Source organism: Trachypithecus francoisi, unplaced genomic scaffold (assembly GCF_009764315.1).
Source record: "Trachypithecus francoisi isolate TF-2019V2 unplaced genomic scaffold, Tfra_2.0 Lachesis_group12, whole genome shotgun sequence".
NCBI lineage: Eukaryota > Metazoa > Chordata > Mammalia > Primates > Cercopithecidae > Trachypithecus > Trachypithecus francoisi.
Window position 1 is genome coordinate 65,541,816 of NW_022681457.1, and position 27,583 is coordinate 65,569,398.

The 27,583-nt window shown below is 47.5% G+C and overlaps 1 protein-coding gene and 2 long non-coding RNA genes across 7 annotated transcripts in view; 1 reads left to right on the forward strand and 2 right to left on the reverse strand.

The window, feature by feature from the left end:
• Window positions 1–1,657: 1,657 nt before the first annotated feature.
• On the reverse strand, window positions 1,658–22,052 carry LOC117092399. The gene is made up of 3 exons (XR_004440774.1): window positions 21,717–22,052; window positions 7,695–7,921; window positions 1,658–1,839 (listed from the first exon to the last, which is right to left on the reverse strand). It is a non-coding gene; the product is annotated as an uncharacterized LOC117092399 (long non-coding RNA).
• On the forward strand, window positions 5,869–16,652 carry LOC117092398. The gene is made up of 3 exons (XR_004440773.1): window positions 5,869–5,919; window positions 14,439–14,585; window positions 16,394–16,652. It is a non-coding gene; the product is annotated as an uncharacterized LOC117092398 (long non-coding RNA).
• Window positions 22,053–25,116: 3,064 nt separating the features above from the next.
• The window catches only part of ZNF565 (zinc finger protein 565), a 32,099-nt gene continuing 29,632 nt past the window's right edge, over window positions 25,117–27,583 (reverse strand). For all 5 annotated transcript variants that reach the window (XM_033225878.1, XM_033225877.1, XM_033225881.1 and 2 more), the window contains one exon: window positions 25,117–26,611. In XM_033225878.1, the coding sequence (XP_033081769.1) occupies window positions 25,350–26,611 (1,262 nt within the window). In that variant the 3' untranslated portion in view covers window positions 25,117–25,349. The remainder of the gene's footprint in view (window positions 26,612–27,583) is intronic.

A 27,583-nucleotide genomic window follows, 5' to 3' on the forward strand; every position in this document is an offset into this window, starting at 1 on the left:
CTGGATCTCCTAACCTCGTGATCCACCCGTCTCGGCCTCCCAAAGTGCTGGGATTACAGGCTTGAGTCACCACGCCAGGCCAATATCCACAGATTCTCTAACACAAAGTTAATACCATGGAGGCCGGGCGCGGTGGCTCACGCCTGTAATCCCAACACTTTGGGAGGCCAAGGCGGGTGGATCACCTGAGGTCAGGTGTTCAAGACCCGCCTGGCCAACATGGCAAAACCCTGTCTCTATTAAAAACACAAAAATTAGCCAGGCGGGTGCCTGTAATCCCAGATACTCGGGAGGCTGAAGCATGAGAATCACTTGAACCTGGGAGGCGGAGGTTGCACTGAGCGGAGATTATGCCACTGCACTCCAGCCTGGGCAACAGAGCAAGATTCCATCTCAAACAAATAAACAAAACAAACAAAAAAAAACAAAGTTAGGCCGGGCGCGGTGGCTCATGCCTGTAATCCCAGCACTTTGGGAGGCCAAGGCAGGTAGATCACCTGAGGTCAGGAGTTCAAGACCAGCCTGGCCAACATGGCAAAACCCCATCTCTATTAAAAATACAAAAATTAGCCAGGCGGGTGCCTGTAATCCCAGATACTTGGGAGGCTGAAGCATAAGAATCACTTGAACCTGGGAGGCGGAGGTTGCACTGAGCGGAGATTATGCCATTGCACTCCAGCCTGGGCAACAAAGCGAGACTCCATCTCAAACAACAACAAAAAAAAGTTAGGCCGGGCGCTTTGGCTCATGCCTGTAATCCCAGCACTTTAGGAGGCCAAGTCGGGTGGATCACGAGGTCAGGAGATGGAGACCATCCTGGCTAACACAGTGAAAACCTGTCTCTACTAAAAATACAAAAAATTATCTGGGCATGGTGGCGGGCGCCTATAGTCCCAGCTACTCGGGAGGCTGAGTCAGGAGAATGGCGTGAACCTGGAAGGTAGAGGTTGCAGTGAGCTGAGACTGCGCCATTGCTCTCCAACCTGGGTGACAGCAAGACTCCGTCTCAAAAAACAAAACAAAAAGGCTGGGTGCGGTGGCTCACGCCTGTAATCCCAGCACTTTGGGAGGCCGAGGCGGGCAGATCACAATGTCAGGAGATCGAGATCACGGTGAAACCCCGTCTCTACTAAAAATACAAAAAATTAGCCGGGCGCAGTGGCGGGCGCCTGTAGTCCCAGCTACTCGGGAGGCTGAGGCAGGAGAATGGTGTGAACCTGGGAGGCAGAGCTTACAGTGAGCCGAGATCGCACCACTGCACTTCAGCCTGGGCAATAGAACGAGACTCCGTCTCAAAAAAAACCAAAAAAAAACAAAAAACAAAGTTAATACCATGGTTTTGACTGTCTTAATTTTCTTTTTCTTTTTCTTTTTTCTTTTTTTTTGAGACAGAGTCTTGCTCTGTCACCAGGCTGGAGTGTAGTGGCACAATCTCAGCTCACTACGATCTCCGCCTCCTGGGTTGAAGTGATTCCCCTGCCTCAGCCTCCTGAGTGGCTGGGACTACAGGTGCATGACACCATGCCTGGCTAGTTTTTTGTATTTTAGTAGAGACGAGGTTACACCATGTTGGCCAGGATGGTCTCGAACTCCTGACCTCAGGTGATCCATCTGCCCCGGCCTCCCAAAGTGCTGGGATTACAGGCGTGAGCCGCTGTGCTCGGCCTCTTTTTCTTTTCTTTCTTTCTTTATTTATCTTTTGCCTGTTGGTTCAGTGACACAAGGACCTCAAAATGCTCAGGTGGAAGTCTTATCTCCCAGTTCTTGGATGCATTGTGTGCCCAGTGGAAGCATTCCTCTCCATGCGGACCAAAATCTCTAAACTAGCAGAGCTCAAAGCTGTTGAGGAGAGAAGCGATTCTTCAAGTTATTGTGTGTAACAGAGAGAGGAACCATTTCTACTCACTTTCCCCCGGACTCCCAGTCCCGTAAATTCTCACTATGGGGAAACATGAAATTCTCTCATGCAAAGCACAGGCCATGTCCTGTAAGACAATCCCATTTTTGCAGGGTATTGTTTCCCAGTTGGTACTTTAATGGAGTCGTTGCTGACTCATTCTACCATTCAGTTAGGCCAGTTGCTTCTGGGTGATGGGGAAGATAGTAAGATTCTATAAGATTCCATAGGCAGGAGCCCATTGCTGCACTTCCTTCACTTTCAAATGATTTCTTTTTTTTTTTTTAATAAGGTCTTGGTCTGTCACTCAGGCTGGGGCGCAGTGGCACCGTCATAGCTCACTGAAACCTTGATCTCCTCGGCCAAAGTGATCCTCTCAACTCAGCTTCTTAAGTAACTGGGACACTACAGGTGCATCCCATTATGCTCGCTTAATTTTTTTGGTGTTCTTAGTAGAGACAAGGTCTCACTGTGTTGCCCAAACTGGTCTCAAACTCATGGTCTGAAGTGATGCTCCCACCTCAGCCTCCCAAAGTGCTGGGATTACAGATGTGAGCCACCGCACCCAGCCTCAGATGGATTTCTTGTTCTGAGGCAATGATGAGTGGAATGCCATGATGGTGGATGAGCATGCTTTGAGTCTGCAGATGGTGGTGACAACAAACACATTAAAGGCAGGGAAGGAAGTTCATGTTCTGGATATCTGTCTATTCCAGTGAGGACAAATCTTTGCCCTCTTCATGACGGAAGAGGTCCAAGGTAATCAACTTGCCACCAGGTAGCAGGCTGATCCCCAGGGAATGGTGCCATATTGGGGCTCAGTGTTGGTCTCTGGTGTTGGCAGATTAGGCACTCAGCAGTAACAGTAGCCAGGACAGCCATGGCAAGGGAAAGCTGATGTTGCTGAACCCGTGCATAGCCTCCATCTCTGCCACTATGGCCACTTTGTTCATGGACCCATTGAGCAAGCATTAGGGTGGCTGGGTAAAGAGCCTGACTCTCATGCACACAAGTGTCATCTTGTCTGCCTGATCATTAAGAATTTTTGGGCCAGGCACGGTGGCTCACGCCTGTAATCCCAGAACTTTGGGAGACCGAGGCGGGTGGATCATGAGGTCAGGAGATGGAGACCATCCTGGCTAACATGGTGAAACCCCGTCTCTACTAAAAATACAAAAAATTAGCCGGGCGTGGTGGCAGGTGCCTGTAGTCCCAGCTACTTGGGAGACTGAGGCAGGAGAATGGCATGAACCTGGGAGGCGGAGCTTGCAGTGAGCTGAGATCACTCCACTGCACTCCAGCCTCGGTGACAGAGCGAGACTCCGTCTCAAAAAAAAAAATTTTTTTTGGCTGGGTGCGGTGGCTCACGCCTGTAATCCTAGCACTTTGGGAGGCTGAGGCGGGTGGATTGCCTGAGGTCAGGAGTTTGAGACCAGCCTGGCCAACATGATGAAACCCTGTCTCTACTAAAAATACAAAAAATTAGCCGGGTGTGATGACAGGTGCCTGTAATCCCAGCTACTTGGGAGATTGAGTTGGGAGAATCACTTCAACTTGGGAGGCGGCGGTTGCAGTGAGCCAAGATCGTGCCATTGTACTCCAACCTGGGCAACAGAGCAAGGTTCCATCTCAAAAAAAGAGGAATTTTCATTGCAAGGCTGCCCTTGGGTGGGCACTCCTATGGGACACAAATATCTTCACAGTCTGTGCAGAGTCTGAGAGGCCCATCCATATACTTCTCCAAGCTTCCTTGTCATTAATCTTTCAGTCTTCTTCCTTCCACATACTTGACCATCCACCCAAACCATTAGCAACTGCACATAAATTAGTATGGATCTATATTTCCGGCCACTTCTCCCTGCAGGCATACTGGACAACTAAATGTGCAGCATGAAATTCTTTTTTTTTGAGAAGAGTCTCGCTCTGTTGCTCAGGCAGAGTGCAGTGGCACAGTCTCAGCTCACTGCAACCTCCACCTCCCGGGTTGAAGCGATTCTCCCGCCTCAGCCTCCGAGGTAGCTGGGACTACAGGTGTGCACCACCACACCCAACCTGCAAGAAGTTCAGACCACTGCCCTGCAGGTTCATCCCTAAAGGAGGTTGTAATGCTGCCATTGTCCACTTTTGAGTGGTACCAGCATGATGTACAAACTAGCTGTAAGCCGGGCTCAAGTTTATTTTCTTTTTTTGAAACAGAGTCTCGCTTTGATGCCAGGCTGGAGTTCAGTGGCGCAATCTCTGCTCACTGCAACCTCTGCCTCCTGGGTTCAAGGGATTCTCCTGCCTCAGCCTCCCGAGTAGCTGGTACTACAGGCACCCGCCACCACGCCCAGCTAATTTTTGAATTTTTAGTAGAGACAGGGTTTCACCATGTTGGCCAGGATGGTCTCGATCTCCTGACCTCGTGATCCACCCTCCTTAGCCTCCCAAAGTGCTAGGATTACAGGCTGAGCCACCTCACCCAGCCAAGTTTCTTCTTCCTCATTCTTTTTTTTTTTTTTTTTTTTTTTTTTTTTTTTTTTGAGACGGGGTCTCGCTCTGTCGCCCAGGCTGGAGTGCAGTGGCGCGATCTCGGCTCACTGCAAGCTCCGCCTCCCGGGTTCCGCCATTCTCTCGCCTCAGCCTCCGAGTAGCTGGGACTACAGGCGCCCGCCACCGCGCCCGGCTAGTTTTTTTTTGTATTTTTAGTAGAGACGGGGTTTCACCGTGTTAGCCAGGAGGGTCTCGATCTCCTGACCTCGTGATCCACCCGCCTCGGCCTCCCAAAGTGCTGGGATTACAGGCTTGAGCCACCGCGCCCGGCCCTTCTTCCTCATTTCATTAGTCATAAGGAACAGCCAGAGGACAACAAGTTTGGCTTAAAGTCTAGGAGCCAATGCAACAGAGGTTAGTGTTGAAGGACTCCGACCTTGTTAAGGGTAAAGCAGCTTCTACTGCAGCCTGCTCTTACCCTATTGCCTTCTCTTGCTGTGGTCCCTACTCAAAGCACGTAGCCTTGTGAGTGATTTTGCAGATGGGTCAAAACAGCATACTCAATTGTTGCCTCCCAAATAAAAAAACCTACCAACCATTGTACTTCTTTCTTTGTGGTAAGTACTGCAAGTTGCAGCAATTTGTCTTTCACCTTAGAAAAGATATCTTTCTTGGCCAGGCGCAATGGCTCAACCCTGTAATCCTAGCACTTTGGGAGGCCGAGGTGGGCGGATCACCTGAGGTCAGGAGTTCAAGACCAGCCTGACCAACATGGAGAAACCCCGTCTCTACTAAAAATACAAAATTAGCCGGGAATGATGGCACATGCTTATAATCCCAGCTACTAGGAAGGTAGAATCGCTACTGAGGCAGGAGAATCGCTTGAACCTGGGAGGCAGAGGTTGCGGTAGGCCGAGATGGCGCCATTGCACTGTAGCCTGGGCAAAAAGAGTAAAACTCCGTCTCAAAAAAAGAAAAGAAAATAAAATAAAAAATATATTTCTTTCTTGCCTGGTGCGGTGGCTCATGCTTGAAATCCCAGCACTTTGGGAGGCCCAGGCAGGCAGATTGCCTGAGCTCAGGAGTTCGAGACCAGCCTGGGCAACACAGTGAAACCCCTTCTCTACTAAAATATAAAAAATTAGCTGGGTGTGGTGGTGTGCGCCTGTAGTCTCAGCTACTTGGGAGGCTGAGGGAGAATTGCTTGAACCCCAGAGATGGAGATTGCAGTGAGCCGAAATCATGCCATTGCACTCCAGCCTGGGTGCAATGATGAAGCAATGATGGGTGCAATGATGGAGCAAGACTCCATCTCCAAAAAAAAAGAAAAGAAAAGAAAAGAAAAGATATCTTTATTTCCCTCCCTCACTCCTTTCCCTCTTTCCTTCCTTTTTGAGACAGGGTCTCACTTTGTCACCCAGACTGAAGTGCAGTGATGCAGTCACAGCTCAGCAACTTCATCCTCCTGGGCTCAAGCAAGCTCCAATCTCAGCCTCCTCAATAGCTGGGATTACAGTTGTGGACCACTGTGCCCAGCTAATTTTATAGAGGTGAGGTCTTACTCTATTTTTTTTTTTTTTTTTTTTTTTTTTTGAGACGGAGTCTTGCTCTTTCGCCCGGGCTGGAGTGCAGTGGCCGGATCTCAGCTCACTGCAAGCTCCGCCTCCGGGTTTTACGCCATTCTCCTGCCTCAGCCTCCGGAGTAGCTGGGACTACAGGCGCCCGCCACCTCGCCCGGCTAGTTTTTTGTATTTTTAGTAGAGACGGGGTTTCACCCTGTTAGCCAGGATGGTCTCGATCTCCTGGAGGTCTTACTCTATTGCCCAGGCTGGTCTCTAACTCCTGGACTCAAACAATCCTCCCGCCTGAGCCTCTGAAGGTGCTGAGATTATAGGCATGAACCACTGTGCCTGGCCTGAAGATAATTTTAGATCCTTACCAGCCTGGAGATGGTACCAGAGGAATCTATGTTAACAAGTGTTCTTCTTCTTTTTTTTTTTTTTTTTGTTGAGACAGAGTCTCGCTCTGTTGCCCAGGCTGGAGTGCAGTGGTGCAATCTCGGCTCACTGCAACCTTCACCTCTGGAGTTCAAGCGATTCTCCTGCTTCAGTCTCCCAAGTAGCTGGGATTACAGGCACCCACCACCATGCCCGGATAGTTTTTTTGTTTTGTTTTGTTTGTATTTTTAGTAGAGTTTCACCACGTTGGCCAGGCTGGTCTCGAACTCCTGACTACAGATGATTTGCCTGCCTCAGCCTCCCAAAGTGCTGAGATTACAGGCGTGAGCCACTGTGCCGGGCCAACGAGTTTTCTAACTAGGCTTCATCTGCTGTTATTTGGCTTCTCACAAGTTACTACACCTTTTCCTTTGTTCTATCATTTTTCTAAAAATTTTCTGTTTTTCGCTGAAGATGCTGTATAAGCTGGAATTCGAAGCCACCTCTTTGAGAACTACTCAGTCCCTGGGTGTTTCCCATGTGTATAAGAAATATACACGTTAATAAGCTTCTGTTTGTTTTTCTCTTATTAATTTATCTTTTGTTACAGGGGTACATTCCAACTAGGAATTTATGAGGATTAAAGAAGAAATATTTTTCAGGCCAGGCACCATGGCTCACGCCTGTAATCCCAGCACTTTGGGAGGCCGAGGTGGGCGTATTACAAGCTCAGGAGTTCGAGACCAGCCTAGCCAGCATGGTGAAACCCCGTCTCTACTAAAACTACAAAAAATTAGATGGGCATGGTGGCCCGCGCCTGTAATTTCAGCTACTCAGGAGGCTGAGGCAAGAGAATTGCTTGAACTAGGCCGGGCGCGGTGGCTCAAGCCTGTAATCCCAGCACTTTGGGAGGCCGAGACAGGCGGATCACGAGGTCAGGAGATCGAGACCATCCTGGCTAATATGGTGAAACCCCGTCTCTACTAAAAAATACAAAAAAACTAGCCGGGCGACGAGACGGGCGCCTGTAGTCCCAGCTACTCGGGAGGCTGAGGCAGGAGAATGGCGTAAACCCGGGAGGCGGAGCTTGCAGTGAGCTGAGAACCGGCCACTGCACTCCAGCCTGGGTGGCAGAGCAAGACTCTGTCTCAGAAAAAAAAAAAAAAAAAGAGAATTGCTTGAACCCAGGAGGCGGAGGTTGCAGTGAGCTGAGATCGTGCCACTTGTACTCTAGCCTGCATGACAGAGCGAGACTCTGTCTCAAAAAAAAAAAAAAAGAAAGAAAAAAATATTTTTCTTCTCCTATAACCCCCCAAAACTTCACTGAGGTAGGGGGGGATCCCTGAATTTTGATAGTGATTTTCTCCCACTTTCTCATTCATACATACCTTACTAAAGCATTTAAAGTACTTACTATTTGTTGCTCATCAGGACCAATCAGCGTAATGTTATTCTTGTAGCAGACTGATGTGATGGCTTGTGAAATGTCAAAATGATCAAGATTTAGTGGGCAATATTGTGTCAAAGAGCAGGAGAACTGCTGTAGCCTGGAAATACCACTCTGAAGGTATACTGTTGGGTCTGCCAATTAAAAGCAAACTGCTTCTGGTGGTCTCTGAAAATTGATATGGAGAAAAAGGCATTAGGCAGGTTAATAACAGCATACAAATACCAGACTCTGTTGACTTGTTCCAGCAAAGATATTACATCTTGTACAGCAGCTACAATTAGAGTAACTACCTGATTACGTTTACGATAGCCCACAGTCATTCTCCAAGATATTCTTTTTTTTTTTTTTGAGACGAAGTCTTGCTCTGTCGCCCAGGTTGGGGTGCAGTGGCCGGATCTCAGCTCACTGCAAGCTCCGCCTCCCGGTTCACGCCATTCTCCTGCCTCAGCCTCTTGAGTAGCTGGGACTACAGGCGCCCGCCACCTCGCCCGGCTAGTTTTTTGTATTTTTAGTAGAGACAGGGTTTCACCATGTTAGCCAGGATGGTCTCGATCTCCTGACCTCGTGATCCGCCCGTCTCAGCCTCCCAAAGTGCTGGGATTACAGGCTTGAGCCACTGCGCCCGGCCAGATATTCTTTTTTAACGCACTTTATTTTTATTTATTTATTTCATTTTTTCGAGACAGGGTCTCTTCCTGCCGTCGAGGCTGGAGTGCAGTGGTGCAATCTTGGCTCACTGTAACCTCCACCTCCCGGGCTCAAGTGACCCTCCCACCTCAGCCTCCCAAGTAGCTGGGATCACAGGCTTGGGCCACCACACCTGGCTAACTTTTGTGTGTGTTTTTTTTTTTTTTTTTTTGAGACAGAGTCTTGCTCTGTCGCCCAGGCTGGAGTGCAGTGGCCGGATCTCAGCTCACTGCAAGCTCCGCCTCCCAGGTTTACGCCATTCTCCTGCCTCAGCCTCCCGAGTAGCTGGGACTACAGGTGCCTGCCACCTCACCCGGCTAGTTTTTTGTATTTTTAGTAGACACGGGGTTTCACAGTGTTAGCCAGGATGGTCTCAATCTCCTGACTTCGTGATCCGCCCGTCTCGGCCTCCCAAAGTGCTGGGATTACAGGCTTGAGCCACTGCGCCTGGCCACTTTTGTGTTTTTTTATAGAGGTGGGATTTCGCCATGTTGCCCAGGCTGATCTCGAACTCTTGAGCTCAAGTGATCTGCCTACCTCAGCCTCCCAAAGTGCTGGGATTACAGGAGAGAGTCACCTTGCCTGGCTGTGATGCTTATTATTTTAAGCAACTGTTTTGGGTGTTGTTGTTGTTGTTGTTGAGATAGAGTTTTGCTCTTGTTGCCCAGGCTGGAGTGCAGTGGTACAATCTCAGCTCACTGCAACCTCCGCCTCCCGGATTCAAGTGATTCTCCTGCCTCAGGCCTCTTGAGTAACTGGGATTACAGGCGCCTGCCACCACGCCTGGCTAATTATTTTTGTATTTTTAGTAGAGACAGGGTTTCATCATGTTGGCCAGGTTGGTCTCTAACTCCTGACCTCAGGTAATCCACCCGCCTCAGCCTCCCATAGTGCAGGGATTACAGGTGTGAGCCACCGTGCCCGGCCTGTTTTTTTGTTTTTGTTTTGTTTGTTTTTGAAACAGTTTCACTCTGTTTCCCAGGCTGGAGTGCAGTGATGCAGCCTTGGCTCACTGCAACCTCCACCTCCCAGGTTCAAGCAATTCTCCTGCCTCAGCCTCCTGAGCAGCTGGGATTACAAGCATGTGCCACCATGCCTGGCTAATTTTTGTATTATTAATAGAGATGGGGTTTCACTATGTTGGCCAGGCTGGTCTCAAACTCCTGGCCTCCAGTGATCCACCCACCTTGGCCTCCCAAAGTGCTGGGAATTACAGGGGTGAGGACACTGCACCTGGCCGTGTTTTTTAATACAACAAAAGCTAATTGACAGAGAGTCATGCATTTCTACTTCACCAAAGTCCCCACCAACCCCTACTGTCTTCCATCTATTTCACTTATTCCTATTTCTTGCCTGGTCTGTAGTCATCTGAGTTTGCCACTCATGGATAGGGTCTGGCATGGCAACTGCCTGGAACTTCAGCACTGCTGCCTACCATCCCTCCAATCCCAATTCCTGGGAGGGAATCCCAGGTCTCATTCCACCCACTTCTCCTCCTCCCCAGCACCTTCCCTGGGTCCTGCCCACCATCATCTTCTCGCTTCTGGCTCGCTGCACCCGCCTCTTCTCCGTTCTCCGTGTGTACAGCTATAATCATTATCTAGTTAATTGCTCCAACTCAAGACAGTAATAAAATTTCTCTTATCTCAACACAAAGTCTTTGGTTACAGCCTGGACAAAGTTCCTGGATTAAACTCCAAGGTGCCAGGAAGTCTGGAACAATATCTCCATGTCAAAAGCAATGAAGCAGCTGGCACAGCGGCTCACCCTGTAATCCCAGCCTGAGCGACAGAGCGAGTCCCTGTCTCTAAACAAAACAACAAAAACTGCTGCTGCCATAGCACAGGTCTCATTTAGGAATGGTTTTGTCAACTTGCGGGACAAATGAGCTCAAATTCAGTATAAAGGGCCAGCTGGGGATGTCATCTCTGCTCCTCAGTATCAGTTTACATGAAGATTTAGCTTCTAGAACAAAAAAGCACCGACATACGTGGTTTAAAGAACACAGAATCGCCGGGCGTGGTGGCTCACGCCTGTAATCCTGAGGCAGACGGATCACTTGAGGTCAGGAGTTCAAAACCAGCCTGGCCAACATGGTGAAATCTCATCTCTACTAAAAATACAAAAATATTAGCCTGGTGTGGTGGTGGGTGCCTATAATCCTAGCTACTCAGGAAGCTGAGGCAGGAGAACCTGGGAAGCGGTGGTTGCAGTGAGCTGAGATCGAGCCAAATAAATATATAAATAAATACACAGAATTTACATACCAACAGATCTCAATATAGAGATCTTATTTTGATCTTGATCTAAACAAATATTTTTAAATTTATGCCTTGTTTTTTTTTCAAGACAAGGTTTCACTCCAGCCTGGGTGACAAAGCGAAACTGTCTCAAGAGAAAAAAAAAAAAAAAGAGCCCTTATATTTTAGAAACACATAAATACATATTCAATTTTTTTTGTTGGAATGCTATAACATATAATGTTTATTATTTATTTTTTTGAGACGGAGTCTTGCTCTGTCATCAAGGCTGGAGTGCAGTGGCATGATCTCGGCTCACTGCAACCTCCGCCTCCCGGGTTCAAGAGATTCTCCTGCCTCAGCCTCCCCAATAGCTGAGATTGCAGGCGCCTGCAACCACGCCCGGCTAATTTTTGTATTTTTAGTAGAGACGGGGTTTTGCCACTGTGACCAAGCCGGTCTCGAACTCCTGAATTCAGGTGATCCGCCAGCCTCAGCCTCCCAAAGTGCTGGGATTACAGGCGTGAGCCACAGTATCTGGCTACACAGTTCAAAATAATACGTATTTATTATGTCAGTTACCGTGCGTGGAGAATGTGTGGATGGTTCACTCAGCGGGTGGGAAGCCCGCAGGAGTTGTGGGTTGTGGTTGGGAACTGGGCCTGCCCTTGGACGGCCTTCGGGGTCCAGAACTTGTTTCGGTGCCGCTCTGCTGCCATCTTGTGGCAGGCACAGAAACAACCGCCGTTTCCCCCTGGACCTTCCCATATTCTAACCATTCTTGATGTTTTAGAACTTGCTTTTCAAAATTTTTAGCTTTTATTCTCCCAGTTGCTAAATAGATGATAAAGTCACATGGTTTAAAATTCATGAGGATAAACAGGGTATTCCTCTCCCTGGGGACTCTAGATTTCTTTCCAGGGGAACTATTCTATGTTGTTCCTTTTTCTTTCTTTCTTTTTTTTTGTGAGACAGAGTCCCACTCTGTTGCCCAGGCTGGAGTGCAGTGGCGCAATCTCGACTCACTGCAACCTCCGCCTCCCAGGTTCAAGCGATTCTCCTGCCTCAGCCTCCTGAGCAGCTGGGATTACAGCCGTGCACCACAATGTCCGGCTAATTTTTTTTTTTTTGTATTTTTAGTAGAGAAGGAAGTTTTACCATGTTGGTCAGGCTGGTCTTGAACCCCTGACCTCAGGTTTTCTGCCTGCCTTGGCCTCCCAAAGTGCTGGGATTACAGGCGTGGGCCGTCGCGCACGGCCACTTATTTGTTTCTTGTGTATCCGTCTGGGAAAAGTTCATGTATATACAAAAGCAAACAACACACATATACATGACCAACAACAACAAGAACACCCCCCAAAACATGCCCAGCCTTTCCCAGTAATAAAAGGATAATTTGTTCCTGGCCAGGTGCGGTGGCTCACACCTGTAATCCCAGCACTTTGGGAGGCTGAGGCAGGAGGACCACTGAAGGCCAGGAATTGGAGACCAGCCTAAGGAATATAGTGAGATTCCTTTTCAACAAAAATAAAAATAAAAAAATTAGCTGAGCGTGGTGGCCCATGCCTGTGGTCCCAGCTACTGGGAAAGGCTGAGGTGGGAGAATCACTTAAGCCTGCATAGTAGAGTGAGACCCTGTCTCAAAAATAAAAAATAAAAAAAAGGTTAGTTATGATCCCACCAGCATCTAAGCTACATGAATGCATGGAGTTTTTCAGTATTGTTCCCTGGTGATCTCCAGTGTCTGGAACAGTGCCTGGCACACAGTAGGTACTCAGGAAATATATTTCAGTTCGTAATCATGGGAAATGTCAAATACACAAAAACACAGCAAGTAGAACAATGAACTCCCCATACCTATGACCGAGCCTCAGCAAACTTGCCACATCTACACCCCACCCACATTTTCCCCTCAATGGATTTTTAAATCAAAGCCAAGGCATCATCATATCCTTTCATCCATGAATACTTCAAATTGTATCTCTAAGAGACAACTCCATATCACACCTAAGCAGTTAACAAGAATTCCTTAATACAACTAAATATCCAGTCAGGGTTCAATACCCAATTTTTTCCATTGGGTCATATATGTTTTTTGTTCAAAACATAAATATATTATTTGTTCAAATCAGAATCAATAAATACTGTTCCAGGCATAGTGGCACATGACTATAGTCCCAGCCACTCAGGAGGGGGAGGCAGGAGGATTTTTTTTTTTTTTTTTTTTGAGACGGAGTCTTGCTCTGTCGCCCGGGCTGGAGTGCAGTGGCCGGATCTCAGCTCACTGCAAGCTCCGCCTCTCGGGTTTACGCCATTCTCCTGCCTCAGCCTCCCGAGTAGCTGGGACTACAGGCGCCTGCCACCTCGCCGGCTAGTTTTTTGTATTTTTAGTAGAGATGGGGTTTCACCATGTTAGCCAGGATGGTCTCGATCTCCTGACCTCGTGATCCGCCCATCTTGGCCTCCCAAAGTGCTGGGATTACAGGCTTGAGCCACCGCGCCCGGCCTTTTTTTTTTTTTTTTTTTTTGAGACAGGGTTTTGCTCTGTTCCCCAGGCTGGAGTTCAGTGGTGAGATCATAGCTCACTGCAGCCTTGATGTCCAGGCTCAAGCCATCTTCCCAGCTCAGCCTCCCTAGTAACTTGGACTACAGGTGCACATCACCATGCCTAGCTAATTTTTTTTATTTTTACTTTTGTAGAGATGGGGATCTCACTGTGTTGCCCAGGCTGATCTTAAACTCCCAGGTTCAAGTGATCCTCCTGTCTCGGCCTCCTAAAGTGCTGAGATTACAGGTGTGAGCCACTGTGCCTGGTCAAATATGACTTCTTCTTCTTCTACTTTTTTTTTTTTAGACAGTCTCACTCCATTACCCAGGCTGGAGCACAGTATTTCAATCTTGGCTCACTGCAACCTCTGCCTCCTGGGTCAAACAATTCTTGTGCTTCAGCATCCTGAGTAGCTGTAATTTTACAGGTGTGTGTCACCATTCTCGGCTAATTTTTGTATTTTTAGTAGAGACAGGGTTTCGCCATGTCGGCTGGCTGGTCTCGAACTCCTGACCTCAGGTCATCTGCCTGGCTCAGCCTCCCAAAGTGCTGGGATTACTGGTGTGAGCCACCGCATGTGGCCCAAATGTGACTTCTTGAAGCTCTCCATTACCTCAAAGAACAGAGCCTGGCTCTTCCATTCTGGGAGTAAGCACAGGTCTATCATTGCCTTCAGTTGCCTTCAGGACCACTGGGGTCCTGTTCCAGTCACTTTAGGGGATTGAGTCTTTGGCCACCTCTTTTTTTTTTTTTTTTTTTTTGAGACGGAGTCTTGCTTTGTCGCCCAGGCTGTAGTGCAGTGGCGCGATCTCAGCTCACTGCAAGCTCTGCCCCCTGGGTTAACGCCATTCTCCTGCCTCAGCCTCTGAGTAGCTGGGACTACAGGCTAATTTTTTGTATTTTTAGTAGAGATGGGGTTTCACCATGTTAGCCAGGATGGTCTTGATCTCCTGACCTCGTGATCCGCCCACCTCTGGCCTCCAAAAGTGCTGGGATTACAGGCGTGAGCCACCGCGCCCGGCGTCTTTGGCCACCTCTAAGAGTCCTTGAACAGTCTCAGCCCGCTGCTTAGGTTGAATGATCAAAGCAGAAAGTCCTGGCTTCACTAAACCAAAAATGTCCCTTCCAGAATTGGAAGCTGTTCTGGTGTTTTCTGCACAAAAGTGTAAACATAGATTCAAGCTCCAGTGCTTTCTGCATCCAACAGAATTCCACACAAGGCCCTGACTCTGACCTCGATGGAGTGCACGGAAGACAGGAAGACACTTTTAAACCCAGCCTGCTGCAAACACAGGTTACCACCAGCATGAAAAAGTTACACCCCATGAAGTGGCCATTCTCTTCTCAAGACGTGGTTAGTCTAGGCCCTTCTTGCAGAAGCAGAGCTGCACATACACATCATTTTTTTTTTTTTTTTTTTTTTTTGAGACGGAGTCTCGCTCTGTCGCCCAGGCTGGAGTGCTGTGGCCGGATCTCAGCTCACTGCAAGCTCCGCCTCCCGGGTCTAGGCCATTCTCCTGCCTCAGCCTCCCGAGTAGCTGGGACTACAGGCGCCCGCCACCTCACCCGGCTAATTTTTTGTATTTTTAGTAGAGACGGGGTTTCACCGTGTTAGCCAGGATGGTCTCGATCTCCTGACCTCGTGATCCGCCCGTCTCGGCCTCCCAAAGTGCTGGGATTACAGGCTTGAGCCACCGCGCCCGGCCCTTTTTTTTTTTTGAGATGGTCTTGGTCTGTTGCCCAGGCTGAAATGTAGTGGTGCAATCTCAGCCTTCTGGTTTCAAGCAGTCCTCCCGCCTCAGTCTCCTGAGTTGCTGGGACTACAGGTGCATACCAGCATGTCTGGCTAATTTTTGTATTTTTTGTAGAGATGAGGTTTTACTGTGTTGCCCACGCTGGTCTTGAACTCCTGGGCTCAAGCTATTTGCCTACCTCAGCCTCCCAAAGTGCTGGGATTACAGACGTAAGCCATCATGCCTGGCCAAATTCCTTATCTCTCTCTTTTTTTTTTTTTTTTTTGAGACAGGGTCTTACACTGTTGCCCAGGTTGGAGTTCAAGAGACAGGATCATAGCTTACAGCAGCTTCAAACTCCTGGGCTCAAGTGATCCTCCCTCCTCAGCCTCCTGAGTACTGCTGGGACTACAAGTGTGCCACTACACCTGGCCAATTTTTAAATTTTTTGGAGATAGTGTCTTACTATGTTGCCCAGTTTGGTCTCAACTCCTGGCCTCAAGTGATCCTTCCACTAGCCCCTCCCAGAATGCTCGGATTATAGGAATGAGACACCACACCTGGCCTCCTTATTATTCTTTTTCCTTTTTTTTTTTTTTTTTTAAGGTAGAGTCTTGCTCTGTTACCCAGGCTGGAGTGCAGTGCTGCGATCTTGGCTCACTGCAACCTCCCCTTCCCAGGTTCAAGCGATTCTCCTGCCTCAGCCTCCTGAGAAGGTGGGATTACAGGTGCACGCCACCACCCCTGGCTAATTCTGAATTTTTAGTAGAGACAGGGTTTTACCATGTTGGCCAGGCTGGTCTTGAACTCCTGACCTTGGGTAATCTGCCCACCTTGGCCTCCCAAAGTGCTGGGATTACAGGTGTGAGTCACCGCACCCGGTCCCTTCTCTCTTAAAGTAGCAAAAAAAGGCCGGGCGCGGTGGCTCAAGCCTGTAATCCCAGCACTTTGGGAGGCCGAGACGGGCGGATCACGAGGTCAGGAGATCGAGACCATCCTGGCTAACACGGTGAAACCCCGTCTCTACTAAAAAAAATACAAAAAAACTAGCCGGGCGAGGTGGCGGGCGCCTGTAGTCCCAGCTACTCAGGAGGCTGAGGCAGGAGAATGGCGCAAACCCGGGAGGTGGAGCGTGCAGTGAGCTGAGATCCGGCCACTGCACTCCAGCCTGGGCGACAGAGCGAGACTCTGTCTCAAAAAAAAAAAAAAAAAAAGTAGAAAAAAAAAAAGCCAATCACCAGAGACATAAATGGCAATGCATGCATCAGGCATGGTGCTAGGAACTTTATACACATGTAATCCTTTCAAAAAATAGCTCTTTTAAGTAAGAAAAATATGACCCCTCCCCATATTAAATGAACAAATGATATGAACATACAAGTAATTTATTCAATTAACAAATATTTATTGAGCACCTACTATGTTTCAGGCACTGTGCTAAAATCAATTCCGATGGTCAACAAATACGCGAACAAATGGTAACTTTATCATTATTGAAGGAATGCAAATGTAAACAAAAGTGACTTTTCCATTTTTCACCTGTTCAATGGTCTATGTTCAAAATAAATGATTCTCCAGGATTGGATGAGCATGGCTTTGGGATCTCTTCTACAGTAAGTAGATACACAGGTGCATAATCTTCCTGAAGGCACTTGAGCAATGTCTATAGAATGGCTTAAAATGTATACACATCTGCCGGGCGCGGTGGCTCAAGCCTGTAATCCCAGCACTTTGGGAGGCCGAGACGGGTGGATCACGAGGTCACGAGGTCAGGAGATTGAGACCATCCTGGCTAACATGGTGAAACCCCGTCTCTACTAAAAAATACAAAAAAACTAGCCGGGCGAGGTGGCGAGCGCCTGTAGTCCCAGCTATGCCGGAGGCTGAGGCAGGAGAATAGCGTGAACCCGGGAGGCGGAGCTTGCAGTGAGCTGAGATCCGGCCACTGCACTCCAGCCTGGGCGACAGAGCAAGACTCTGTCTCAAAAAAAAAAAAAAAAGTATACACATCTTAAACATGGCCAACCAGGAGCAGGAAGCACTCCTAACAACCTGATTGTGGTTTCGAAATACCATTTGGGAAAGTACCAAAATTCCAAAAGGAAAGAAGAGGGATCCTTGTAAAATGGCGACTTAAAGGTGAGAGACAGGAAATGAACAAGATGAGCTTGGAACATCTCGTGGTGGCAGACAACGGGCAAATGATCAAAGATGACTGGGTCATAGCAAAAGGACACAGGAGCCAGCTGGAAGAGGCTCTTCCACACCCAACATGGAGGCATTTGAGCATCACTGAGGGTGCAACTTAAATGAATTGAAACACATTAAACATCACACACACAAACACACACCCCTGCATCTAAATTCATCAGCTACCATGGCAGAATGCTGGGGCAACCAATTCATTATTATTATTTCTGAGACAGAGTTTCTCTCTTGTCACCTGGGCTGGAGTGCAGTGGCGCAATCTCGGCTCACTGCAACCTCCGCCTCTTGGGTTCAGGCAATTCTCCTGCTTCAGCCTCCTGAGTAGCTAGGATTTCAGGCATGCGCCACCCTGCCCAGCTAATTTTTGCATTTTTAGTGACCTCAAGTGATCTGCCTGCCTCGGCCTCTCAAAATGCTGAGATTACAGGCATGAGCCACCCTGCCTGGCCTCAATTCATTATTATGAAAACCAGGAAAGAGAAAGAAGCATTTATCCTGTGTTTCTTTTCTTTTCTTTTTTTTTTTGGAGGAGTCTTGCTCTGTCACCCAGGCTGGAGTGCAGTGGTGCGATCTTGGCTCACTGCAACCTCTGCCTCCCAGGTTCAAGCAATTCTCCTGACTCAGCCTCCTGAGTAGCTGGGACTACAGGCGCACACCGCCAAGCCTGGCTAAGTTTTTGTATTTTAATTGAGATAGCCGTGTTGCCCAGGCTGGTCTGGAACTCCTGAGCTCAGGCAATCCGCCCGCCTTGGCCTCCCAAAGTGTTAGGATTACAGGCGTGAGCCAAAACACCCGGCCTGCTGTGTTTCTTTACTGTATCACTGGGTACTAAATAGTAGTTGAAGGAAAGTTTTTCTTTTTTTCTTTTTTTTTTTTTGAGACGGAGTTTCACTCTTGTTGCCCAGGCTAGAGTGCAATGGCACAATCTCGGCTCACTGTAACCTCTGCCTCCCAGGTTCAAGTGATTCTCCTGCCTCAGCCTCCCAGGTAGCTGGGATTATAGGTGTGCGCCACCATACCCAGCTAATTTTGTATTTTTAGTAGAGACGGGGTTTCACCATGTTGGTCAGGTTGGTCTCAAACTCCTGACCTCAAGGGATCCACCTGCCTCGGCCTCCCAAAGTGCTGGGATCACAGGTGTGAGCCACTGCACCAGGCCAGAAATTTTTTCTTCATAAGAATATTCTAGCTAATAAGGAAAGAATGAATAATAAGATATCACCATTTTGCAACCTCTAATGAACAGATTTATCAATTAAACATCAATGGTTGCCAACATCACAAAAACAGCAACACCTAAATATTATGGCTCCTAATATTAACCACTTATAAATAATCTTAACAAAAAAAGAACCTCAATCTGACCAGTCCTCTAAATCTCAACTACCAATTTACAGGAAACACTAGGAATAGAAGAGCATGTTAAACTACACCATGCAGATGCAGCCAGCAAAAACCAGACTTGGAGAAGCTCTATGAGGCAAATTATCTAGTTTCTTCAAAAAACAAGAAGTTGCAAAAAAACCCAGTAAGGGAGAATAGATTGAGTATAATAGATTGAGAAATAAGAGACATATCAACTGCAATTTGAGGACATCATTTGGATCCTGGTAATTTTTTCTAAAACTGACATTTATGAAACAAAAATTTGAACACTATCATACATGTAATGGCATTAAGGCGGTAACATCATTTTTTTTTCTTTTGAGATGCAGTTTTGCTCTTGTTGCCCAGGCTGGAGTGCAATGGTGCAATCTCAGCTCACTGCAACCTCCGCCTCCTGTGTTCAAGGGATTCTCCTGTCTTAGCTTCCTGGGTAGCTTGGATTACAGGTGCCCACCACCACGGCTGGCTAATTTTTGTATTTTAGTAGAGTTGGGGTTTCACGTTGGTCGGGCTGGTCTCGAGCTCCTGACCTCAGGTGATGTGCCCACCTCGGCTTCCCAAAGTGCTGGGATTACAGGCGTGAGCTACTGCGCCAGACCTATTTTTTTTTTAAGGAGTGAAAATATTTTCTAATGTTGTCATGTGTTTTAGAGAAATGTATGAAATGTTTATGGATGAAATCATATATCTGGTATGAACTTCAAAAATAACACAAAGATGAGAGAAGTGGATATAGAGACAAAGCAAGCCTGGCCACGAGCTGATAATTCTTGAAGCTGGCGATGAGGCTGCTGGGGTTCATTATAAGATTCTGTGTATTTTTGTACATGTTCAATTTTTTTTTTTGAGACACGTACTTTTTTTTTTTTGAGACAGACTCTCGCTCTGTCCCTAGCTAATTTTTTGTATTTTTGGAAGAGATAAGGTTTCACCATGTTGGCCAGGACAGTCTTTATCTCTTGACCTTGTGATCCACCCCTGCCTCAGCCTCCCGAAGTGCTGGGATTACAGGTGTGACCCACTGCGCCTGGCCAAAAATTTACATTTTTATTTAGCATTTCCACTTCTAGGAGTTTACCTTAAAGATATATTACACATGTACAAAATAATTTATGTGCAAGGGAAATATTATGGAATTGTTTGAAATAACAAAAAATAATGGAAAGTCCAGGCACAGTGGCTCATGCCTGTAATCCCAGCACTTTTGAGAGGCCAAGGTGGGTGGATCACTTGAGGTCAGGAGTTTGAGACCAGCCTGGCCAACATAGTGACACCCCGTCGCTACTAAAAACACAAAAATTAGCCGGGCGTGATAGCAGGTGCCTGTAATTCCAGCTACTCAGGAGGCTGAGGCAGCAGAATTTCTTGAACCCAGGAGGCAGAAGTTGCAGTGAGCCAAGGTCATGCCACTGCACTCCAACATGGGCAACAGAGCAAGACTCTGTCTCAAAAAAAAAAAAAAAAAAAAAAAATGGCCGTATGAGGTGGCTCACGCCTGTAATCCCAGCACTTTGGGAGGCCAAGGTTGGCAGATTACCTGAGGTCAAGAGTTGGAGATCAGCCTGGCCAACATGGTGAAACCCCGTCTCTACTAAAAACACAAAAATTAGCCGGGCGTGGTGGCTCTCACCTGTAGTCTCAGCTACTTGGAAGGCTGAGGCAGGACAATCGCTTGAACCTGGGAGGTGGAGGTTGCAGTAAGCTGAGATCACGCCACTGCACTCCAACCTGGGTCACAGAGTGAGACTCTGTCTCAAAAAAAAACATTGATAATGTTAAATAAATTATGAAACACACAGATGATGGAATCCTAAGGAGTTGTTAAAAAAAAAATGAGGCAGCTATATATGTACCAATATGATCTAATCTTCAAGATGTATGCATAAGCAAAAATAGCAATGTCTTCAAATTTGCTATCACTTGTGTAAAATATTTGTATAAAGAGTACATTATGCTTGTGCAAATATTAATAATAATTATTATTCAGATGGAGTCTCCACTCCATCACCCAGGCTGGAGTGCAGTGGCAGGATATCGGTTCACTGCAGTCTCTGCCTTCTGGGTTCAAGTGATTCTCGTGCCTCAGCCTACCAAGTAGCTAGAACTACAGACATGAGCCACCACACCTGGCTAATTTTTGTATTTTTTAGTTAAGACAAGGCTTCACCATGTTGGCCAGGCTGGTCTCGAACTCCTGACCTCAAGTGATCTGCTTTCCTCAGCCTCCCAAAGTGCTGGGATTACATGTTTATGCAAATTAAAAATCACAAACTATATACAAGAACTCGGTGTTAGTGATTGTTCCATAAAAGGTAATGGGGTGGGAAAGGCATAGTGCTATTGTGTGAAGATTCACTTATGTCTGCATACCATATTGTAACTTTAGGCCAGGAAGTGGCTCATGCCTTAAACCCAGCCCTTTGGGAGGCCGAGGTGGGCAGATCACTTGAGGTCAAAGAGTTTGAGACCAGTGTGGGCAACATGGTGAAACCCTGGCTCTACTAAAAATACAAAATTTAGCCGGGCGTGATGGTGGGCGCCTGTGATCCCAGCTACTTGGGAGGCTGAGGCAGAAGAATTGCTTGAATCCAGGAGGCAGAGGTTGCACTGAGCTGAGATCGAACCATTGTACTCCAGCATGGGTGAGACTCGGTCTCAAAAAACAAACAAAGCAAAAAAACCCAACAACAACAAATTGTAACTTTAACGATTTTATCCTGTGACTATGTTTTAACTATTCAGAGTAACAATTTTTTTTTTTTTTGAGACAGGGTCTCACTCTGTCGCCCAGATTGGAGTACAGTGGTGTGATCTCGGTTCACTGCAACCTCCGCTTCCCAGGCTCAAGCAATTCTCCTGCCTCAGCCTCCCGAGTAGCTGGGATTACAGGCCTGTGCCACCACGCCTAATTTTTGTATTTTTAGTAGAAGGGGTTTCACCATGTTGGCCAAGCTGGTTCGATCCACCATACTTGGATCGGGCATGGTGATCGATCCACCCTCCTCAGCCTCCCAAAGTGCTGGGATTACAGGCGTGAGCCACCATGCCTGACCTTAGAGTGACAATTTTTCATGTCATAGCTTTGAGCCCCTCCAAAAGAACATTTTAATCATTAAACAACTTAAGGGAAAATGACATACAGAACATTGCTTTCTAACCTTTTGTAGGCCACAGCATATACAGATGATTGGTAAGACAGCTGGTATCAAAGTGCAACTGGACCCTGCCCCAGACATTGGCTGGCTACCCCAAGAGCTAAGGGGATCAGTTTCTTGAGATTCCAGACTCATTGGCAAACCCTGATCCAGATTTCACTTTGGATCAAGGCTCTATTCTCCATCACTGTGATGTCATGGGGACAAAGTATCAACAGTCTGAAATCATCATTAATTCAGGACCAGTAAAGTTTCAAACATCTCATTTAAAATTAGCTGCTGCTGGCTGGGCGCGGTGGCTCAAGCCTGTAATCCCAGCACTTTGGGAGGCCGAGATGGGTGGATCACGAGGTCAGGAGATCGAGACCATCCTAGCTAACACTGTGAAACCCCGTCTCTACTAAAAAATACAAAAAACTAGCCGGGCGAGGTGGTGGGCGCCTGTAGTCCCAGCTACTCGGGAGGCTGAGGCAGGAGAATGGCGTGAACCGGGAGGCGGAGCTTGCAGTGAGCTGAGATCCGGCCACTGCACTCCAGCCCGGGCGACAGAGCGAGACTCTGTCTCAAAAAAAAAAAAAAAAAAAAAAATTAGCTGCTTTTTTTTTTTTTTTTTTTTTTTGAGGCGGAGTCTCGCTCTGTCGCCCGGACTGGAGTGCAGTGGCCGGATCTCAGCTCACTGCAAGCTCCGCCTCCCGGGTTCACGCCATTCTCCTGCCTCAGCCTCCCGAGTAGCTGGGACCACAGGCGCCGCCACCTCGCCGGCTAGTTTTTGTATTTTTAGTAGAGACGGGGTTTCACCGTGTTAGCCAGGATGGTTTTTTTTTTTTTTTTTTTTAAGACTCAGTCTTGCTCTGTTGCCCAGGCTGGAGTGCTGTGGCATGATCTCGGCTCACTGCAACCTTCACCTCCTAGGTTCAAGCAATTCTCCTGCCTCAGCCTCCCGAGTAGCTGGGACTACAGCCGCGCACCATCACACCTAATATTTTTGGGGGGTGGAGGGAGGTAGTTTCGCTCGTTACCCAGGCTAGAGTGCAGTCTCGGCTCACTGTAACCTCCATATCCTGAGTTCAAGCAATTCTCCTGTCTCAGCCTCCTAAGCAGCTGGGATTACAGGTACACACCACCACTCTCGGCTAATTTTTGTACTTTTAGTAGAGATGGAGTCTCAAGCATCTCGTGCCTTAGCCTCAAGGACTACAGGCATGCGCCACCACACCTAGCTAACTTTTGTATTTTTTAGTAGAGAGGTTTTGCCATGTTGGTCAAACTGGTCTCGAACTCCTGACCTCAGGTGATCCACCCACCTCGGCCTCCCAAAGTGCTGGGATTACAGGCATGGGCCACTGCGCCCGACCTGTATTTTTTTAGATGGAGTCTGGCTTTGTCACTCAGGCTGGAGTGCAGTGGCACAATCTCGGCTCACTGCAGCCTCCGCCTCCCAGGTTCCAGTGATTCTCCTGAGTCTCCTTCGCAGCTGGGATTACAGACACGCACCACCATGCCTAGCTAATTTTTGTATTTTTAGTAGAGATGGGGTTTCACCATGTTGGCCAGGCTGATCTCAAACTTCTAACCTCAGGTGATCTGCCGGCCTCAGCCTCCCAAAGTGCTGGGATTACAAGTGTGAGCCACCTTACCAGGCCACTCTTCTGTTAATTTCTAATCTTCTGAATTTTTTTTTTTTTTTTTTTTTTGAGACGGAGTCTCGCTCTGCCACCCAGGCTGGAGTGCAGTGGCCGGATCTCAGCTCACCGCAAGCTCCGCCTCCCGGGTTTATGCCATTCTCCTGCCTTAGCCTCCCGAGTAGCTGGGACCACAGGCGCCCGCCTCGTCGCCCGGCTAGTTTTTTTTGTATTTTTAAGTAGAGACAGGGTTTCACCGTATTAGCCAGGATGGTCTCGATCTCCTGACCTCGTGATCCGCCCATCTCGGCCTCCCAAAGTGCTGGGATTACAGGCTTGAGCCACCGCGCCCGGCCATAATCTTCTGAATTTCTAACCTTTTGATTGAAGGCCTCATAATAATTATGCTTTCCCACTATTTTTCAGAATAAATGATCATAACAACTGGTCACGAAGACTTTTGGATATATGATGCATTCATAAGGCTCTCCCCTCATATAAACTCCTTATCAGTGATACTGATAATAAAATTAATGACAATAGCTAATATTTACTGAGCACTTGTGTGTGCCAGGTATTACTTCATTTTTTTTTTTTGAGACGGAGTCTCGCTCTGTTGCCCGGGCTGGAGTGCAGTGGCTGGATCTCAGCTCACTGCAAGCTCCGCCTCCCGGGTTTACGCCATTCTCCTGCCTCAGCCTCCCGAGTAACTGGGACTACAGGCGCCCGCCACCTCGTCCAGCTAGTTTTTTTGTATTTTTTAAGTAGAGACGGGGTTTCACAGTGTTAGCAGGATGGTCTTGATCTCCTGACCTCGTGATCCACCCGTCTCGGCCTCCCAAAGTGCTGGGATTACAGGCTTGAGCCACCGCGCCCGGCCTCAGGTATTACTTCTAAGGCTTTACATAAAATATCTAATTTAGTCCTCACAAAAATTCTATTAGTTAGGCATAATAATCACCATTTAAAAATAGGTAAACTGGGCCAGGCGCGGTGGCTCATGCCTGTAATCCCAGCACTTCGGGAGGCCGAGGTGGGCAGATCATGAGGTCAGGAGATCAAGACCATCCTGGCCAACATGGTGAAACCCCATCTCTACTAAAAATACAAAAATTAGCTGGGCGTGGCAGCGCGTGCCTGTAACCCCAGCTACTCAGGAGGTTGAGGCAGAAGAATCGCTTGAACCCAGGAGACAGAGGTTGCAGCGAGCTGAGATCGCAACACTGCACTCCAACCTGGTGACAGAGCTAGATTTTGTCTCAAAAAAAAAAAAAGTAAACTGAGGGACAGAGAGATTGCATAACTTGCCCAATTATGCTATGTAGTCCATAATCAGGGGAAGTGAGCACTACTAAGTAAGGTATATGCCATGATGCAAGGCACAGTCACAGAATCTTTTTTTTTTTTTTTTGAGACAGAGTTTTGCCCTTGTCACCCAGGCTGGAATGCAATGGTGTGATCTCGGCTTGTTGCAACCTCCGCCTCCTGGGTTCAAATGATTTTCCTGCCTCAGCCTCCTGAGTAGCTGGGATTACAGGCACCTGCCACCATGCCTGGCTAATTTTTGTATTTTTAGTAGAGATGGGGTTTCACCACATTGGCCAGGCTGGTCTCAAAGTCCTGACTTCAAATGATCTGCCGGCCTCGACCTCCCAAAGCACTGGGATTACAGGTGTGAGCCACCACGCCTGGCCACAGAATCTTTTAATAGGGTCATTTTGTGTTAGAAATTCTCAGAAACTTAACATATTTTGAATGACAAAAACAGCTTTTCTATATTCTTTTTTTTTTTTTTTAGCATAGATTATCTGATTCTTAGGAAACAGTGAGTGAGGCAAAAAGAATTCCCACATTTATTGAATTTTCTTTGGGTGTGAGTTTTCTGATGTTCTATCATGGAAGTGACAGGTGTTTTCTGACATTAATTACACTACATTAAAAATTACCTAGTACTGAGCCAGATGTGAACTCCACATAAAGGCTTCTTCTCTTTATCACTCACACTCGAGGCTTTCTAACCAGTATGAATTCTGTAGTGTTCAATGAGTTGTGAACCAAGAATAAATGCCTGCCCACACTCTCTACATTCATAAGGTTTGATACCAGGATGAATTCTCTGATGTTCGGTAAGTTGTGAACTACGAATAAAGGCCATTCCACACTCCCTGCATTCATAGGGTTTCTCGCAAGTGTGGATTCGCTGATGATGAGTCAGTTGTGAAACACGAATAAAGGCCTTCCCACATTCCTTACATTCGTAGGGTTTGTCGCCTGTATGAATTCTTTGATGTTGAATGAGGTATGAGCTACGACTGAACGCCTTCCCGCAGTCCTTACATTCAAAGGGTCTGTCGCCAGTATGGACTCTCTGATGTCGTGTGAGCTGTGCGTGCTGTCTAAAGGCCTTCCCACATTCCTTACACTCATAGGGTTTCTCCCCAGAATGAATTCTTTGATGTCGAGTCACTTCTGAGCTGTGAATAAAGCCCTTTCCGCATTCCTTACACTCGTAGGGCTTCTCCCCAGTGTGGATGCGCTGGTGTACGGTCAGCTGGGAATGCTGTCTAAAGGCCTTCCCACATTCTTTACACTCATAGGGCCTGGCGCCCGTGTGGATTCTGCGATGCACAGTGAGTTGGGAGCCACGAATGAAAGCCTTGCCGCAGTCCTTACACACGTAGGGTTTCTCGCCTGTGTGAGTTCTTCGATGCAGAACCAGCTGGGAATGCTGCCTAAAGCTCTTCCCACACTCTGTACATTCATAAGGTTTGACACCAGTATGAAGCCTCTGATGCAGAGTAAGTTCTGACGTGCGACCGAAGGCCTTCCCACAGTCCTTACAGTCATAAGGTTTCTCACCTGTGTGAATTCTCTGATGCTGAACCAGGTGTGAGGCACGGCTGAAGGCCTTCCCACATTCCTTACACCCGAAGGGTTTTTCACCAGTGTGAGTTTTCTGATGTTGAATAAGGTGTGAGCCGCGGCTAAATGCTTTCCCACATTCCCGACATTCCATCAGTTTCTCACCAGTCTCCCTGCTCCCAGTGTGAGACCTGTGATGCTGGAACGTGTGCATATGTCCATAGGCGACGTTCACTTGCTTAAAATAGCACTCTTCATTGACTTGTCTCTCAAACTGGCCTTCGCATTCCCAATCAGCTCTAAAATCTGAGCCCTCCAGGTCACAGCATGTAAGGCTTTCCATGATCTCCCAGTTGAATGCCCCGATTTCAAAAATATCTTTTTGTAGAAATTTCTCACACCTGGACTCCAAGTCTGAAAAATAAGAAAAAGATAAATACAAGCTGTGCTCCTTTTCTATGAGAAATAAAAAATTCTATAGTACAGGCCAGGCGCAGTGGCTCACATCTGTAATCCCAGCACTTTGGGAGGCTGAGGCGGGTGGATCACAAGGTCGGGAGTTCACCTGGCCAAGACAAAAATTAGCCGGACATGGTGGCAGGCGCCTGTAATCCCAGCTACTGGGGAGGCTAAGGCAGGAGAATCGCTCGAACCCGGGAGGCAGAGGTTGCAGTGAGCCAAGATCGCGCCACTGCACTCCAACCTGGGTGACAGAGCAAGACTCCGTCTCAGAAAAAAAAAATAATAACCATAGAAAGTGAATGGCTTATATACATCTCAAATATTTACAATTTCAAAAAAGTACATGGAAGCACACTATGTGAAGAGCTCATACGGTGCCAGAAGGGAGCAAGAAGACAGATTAAGCCAGGGGTTCTCAATTTGTTTTCTGTTTTGAGACAGAGTCTTGCTCTGTCGCCTAGGCTGGAGTGCATTGGTACAATCTTGGCTCACCGCAACCTCCGCCTCCTGGGTTCAAGTGATTCTCCTGCCTCAGCCTCCTGAGTAGCTGGGATTACAGGCATGCGCGACCACTCCCGGCTAATTTTTGTATTTTTAGTAGAGCTGGGCTTTCACCATATTGGCCAGGCTGGTCTCGAACTCCTGACCTCAAACAATCTACCTGCCCTGGCCTCCCAAAGTGCTGGGATTACAGGCGTGAGCCACCGCGCCTGGCGGAGGACATTTGTATCACTCCAAATAGAAACCCCCTGCCCATTAAGCAGTTGCTCCCCATTCCCTATTCCCTCCAGTCCCTGGCAACCATTACTGGCAGAGAGCTACTAATTTTGTCTCTATAAATTTGCCTGTTCTGGACATTTCATGTAATAAGGCATCTATATTTTCAACACTTCCCACCACATAAAGTTGATGTCAATCAAAATG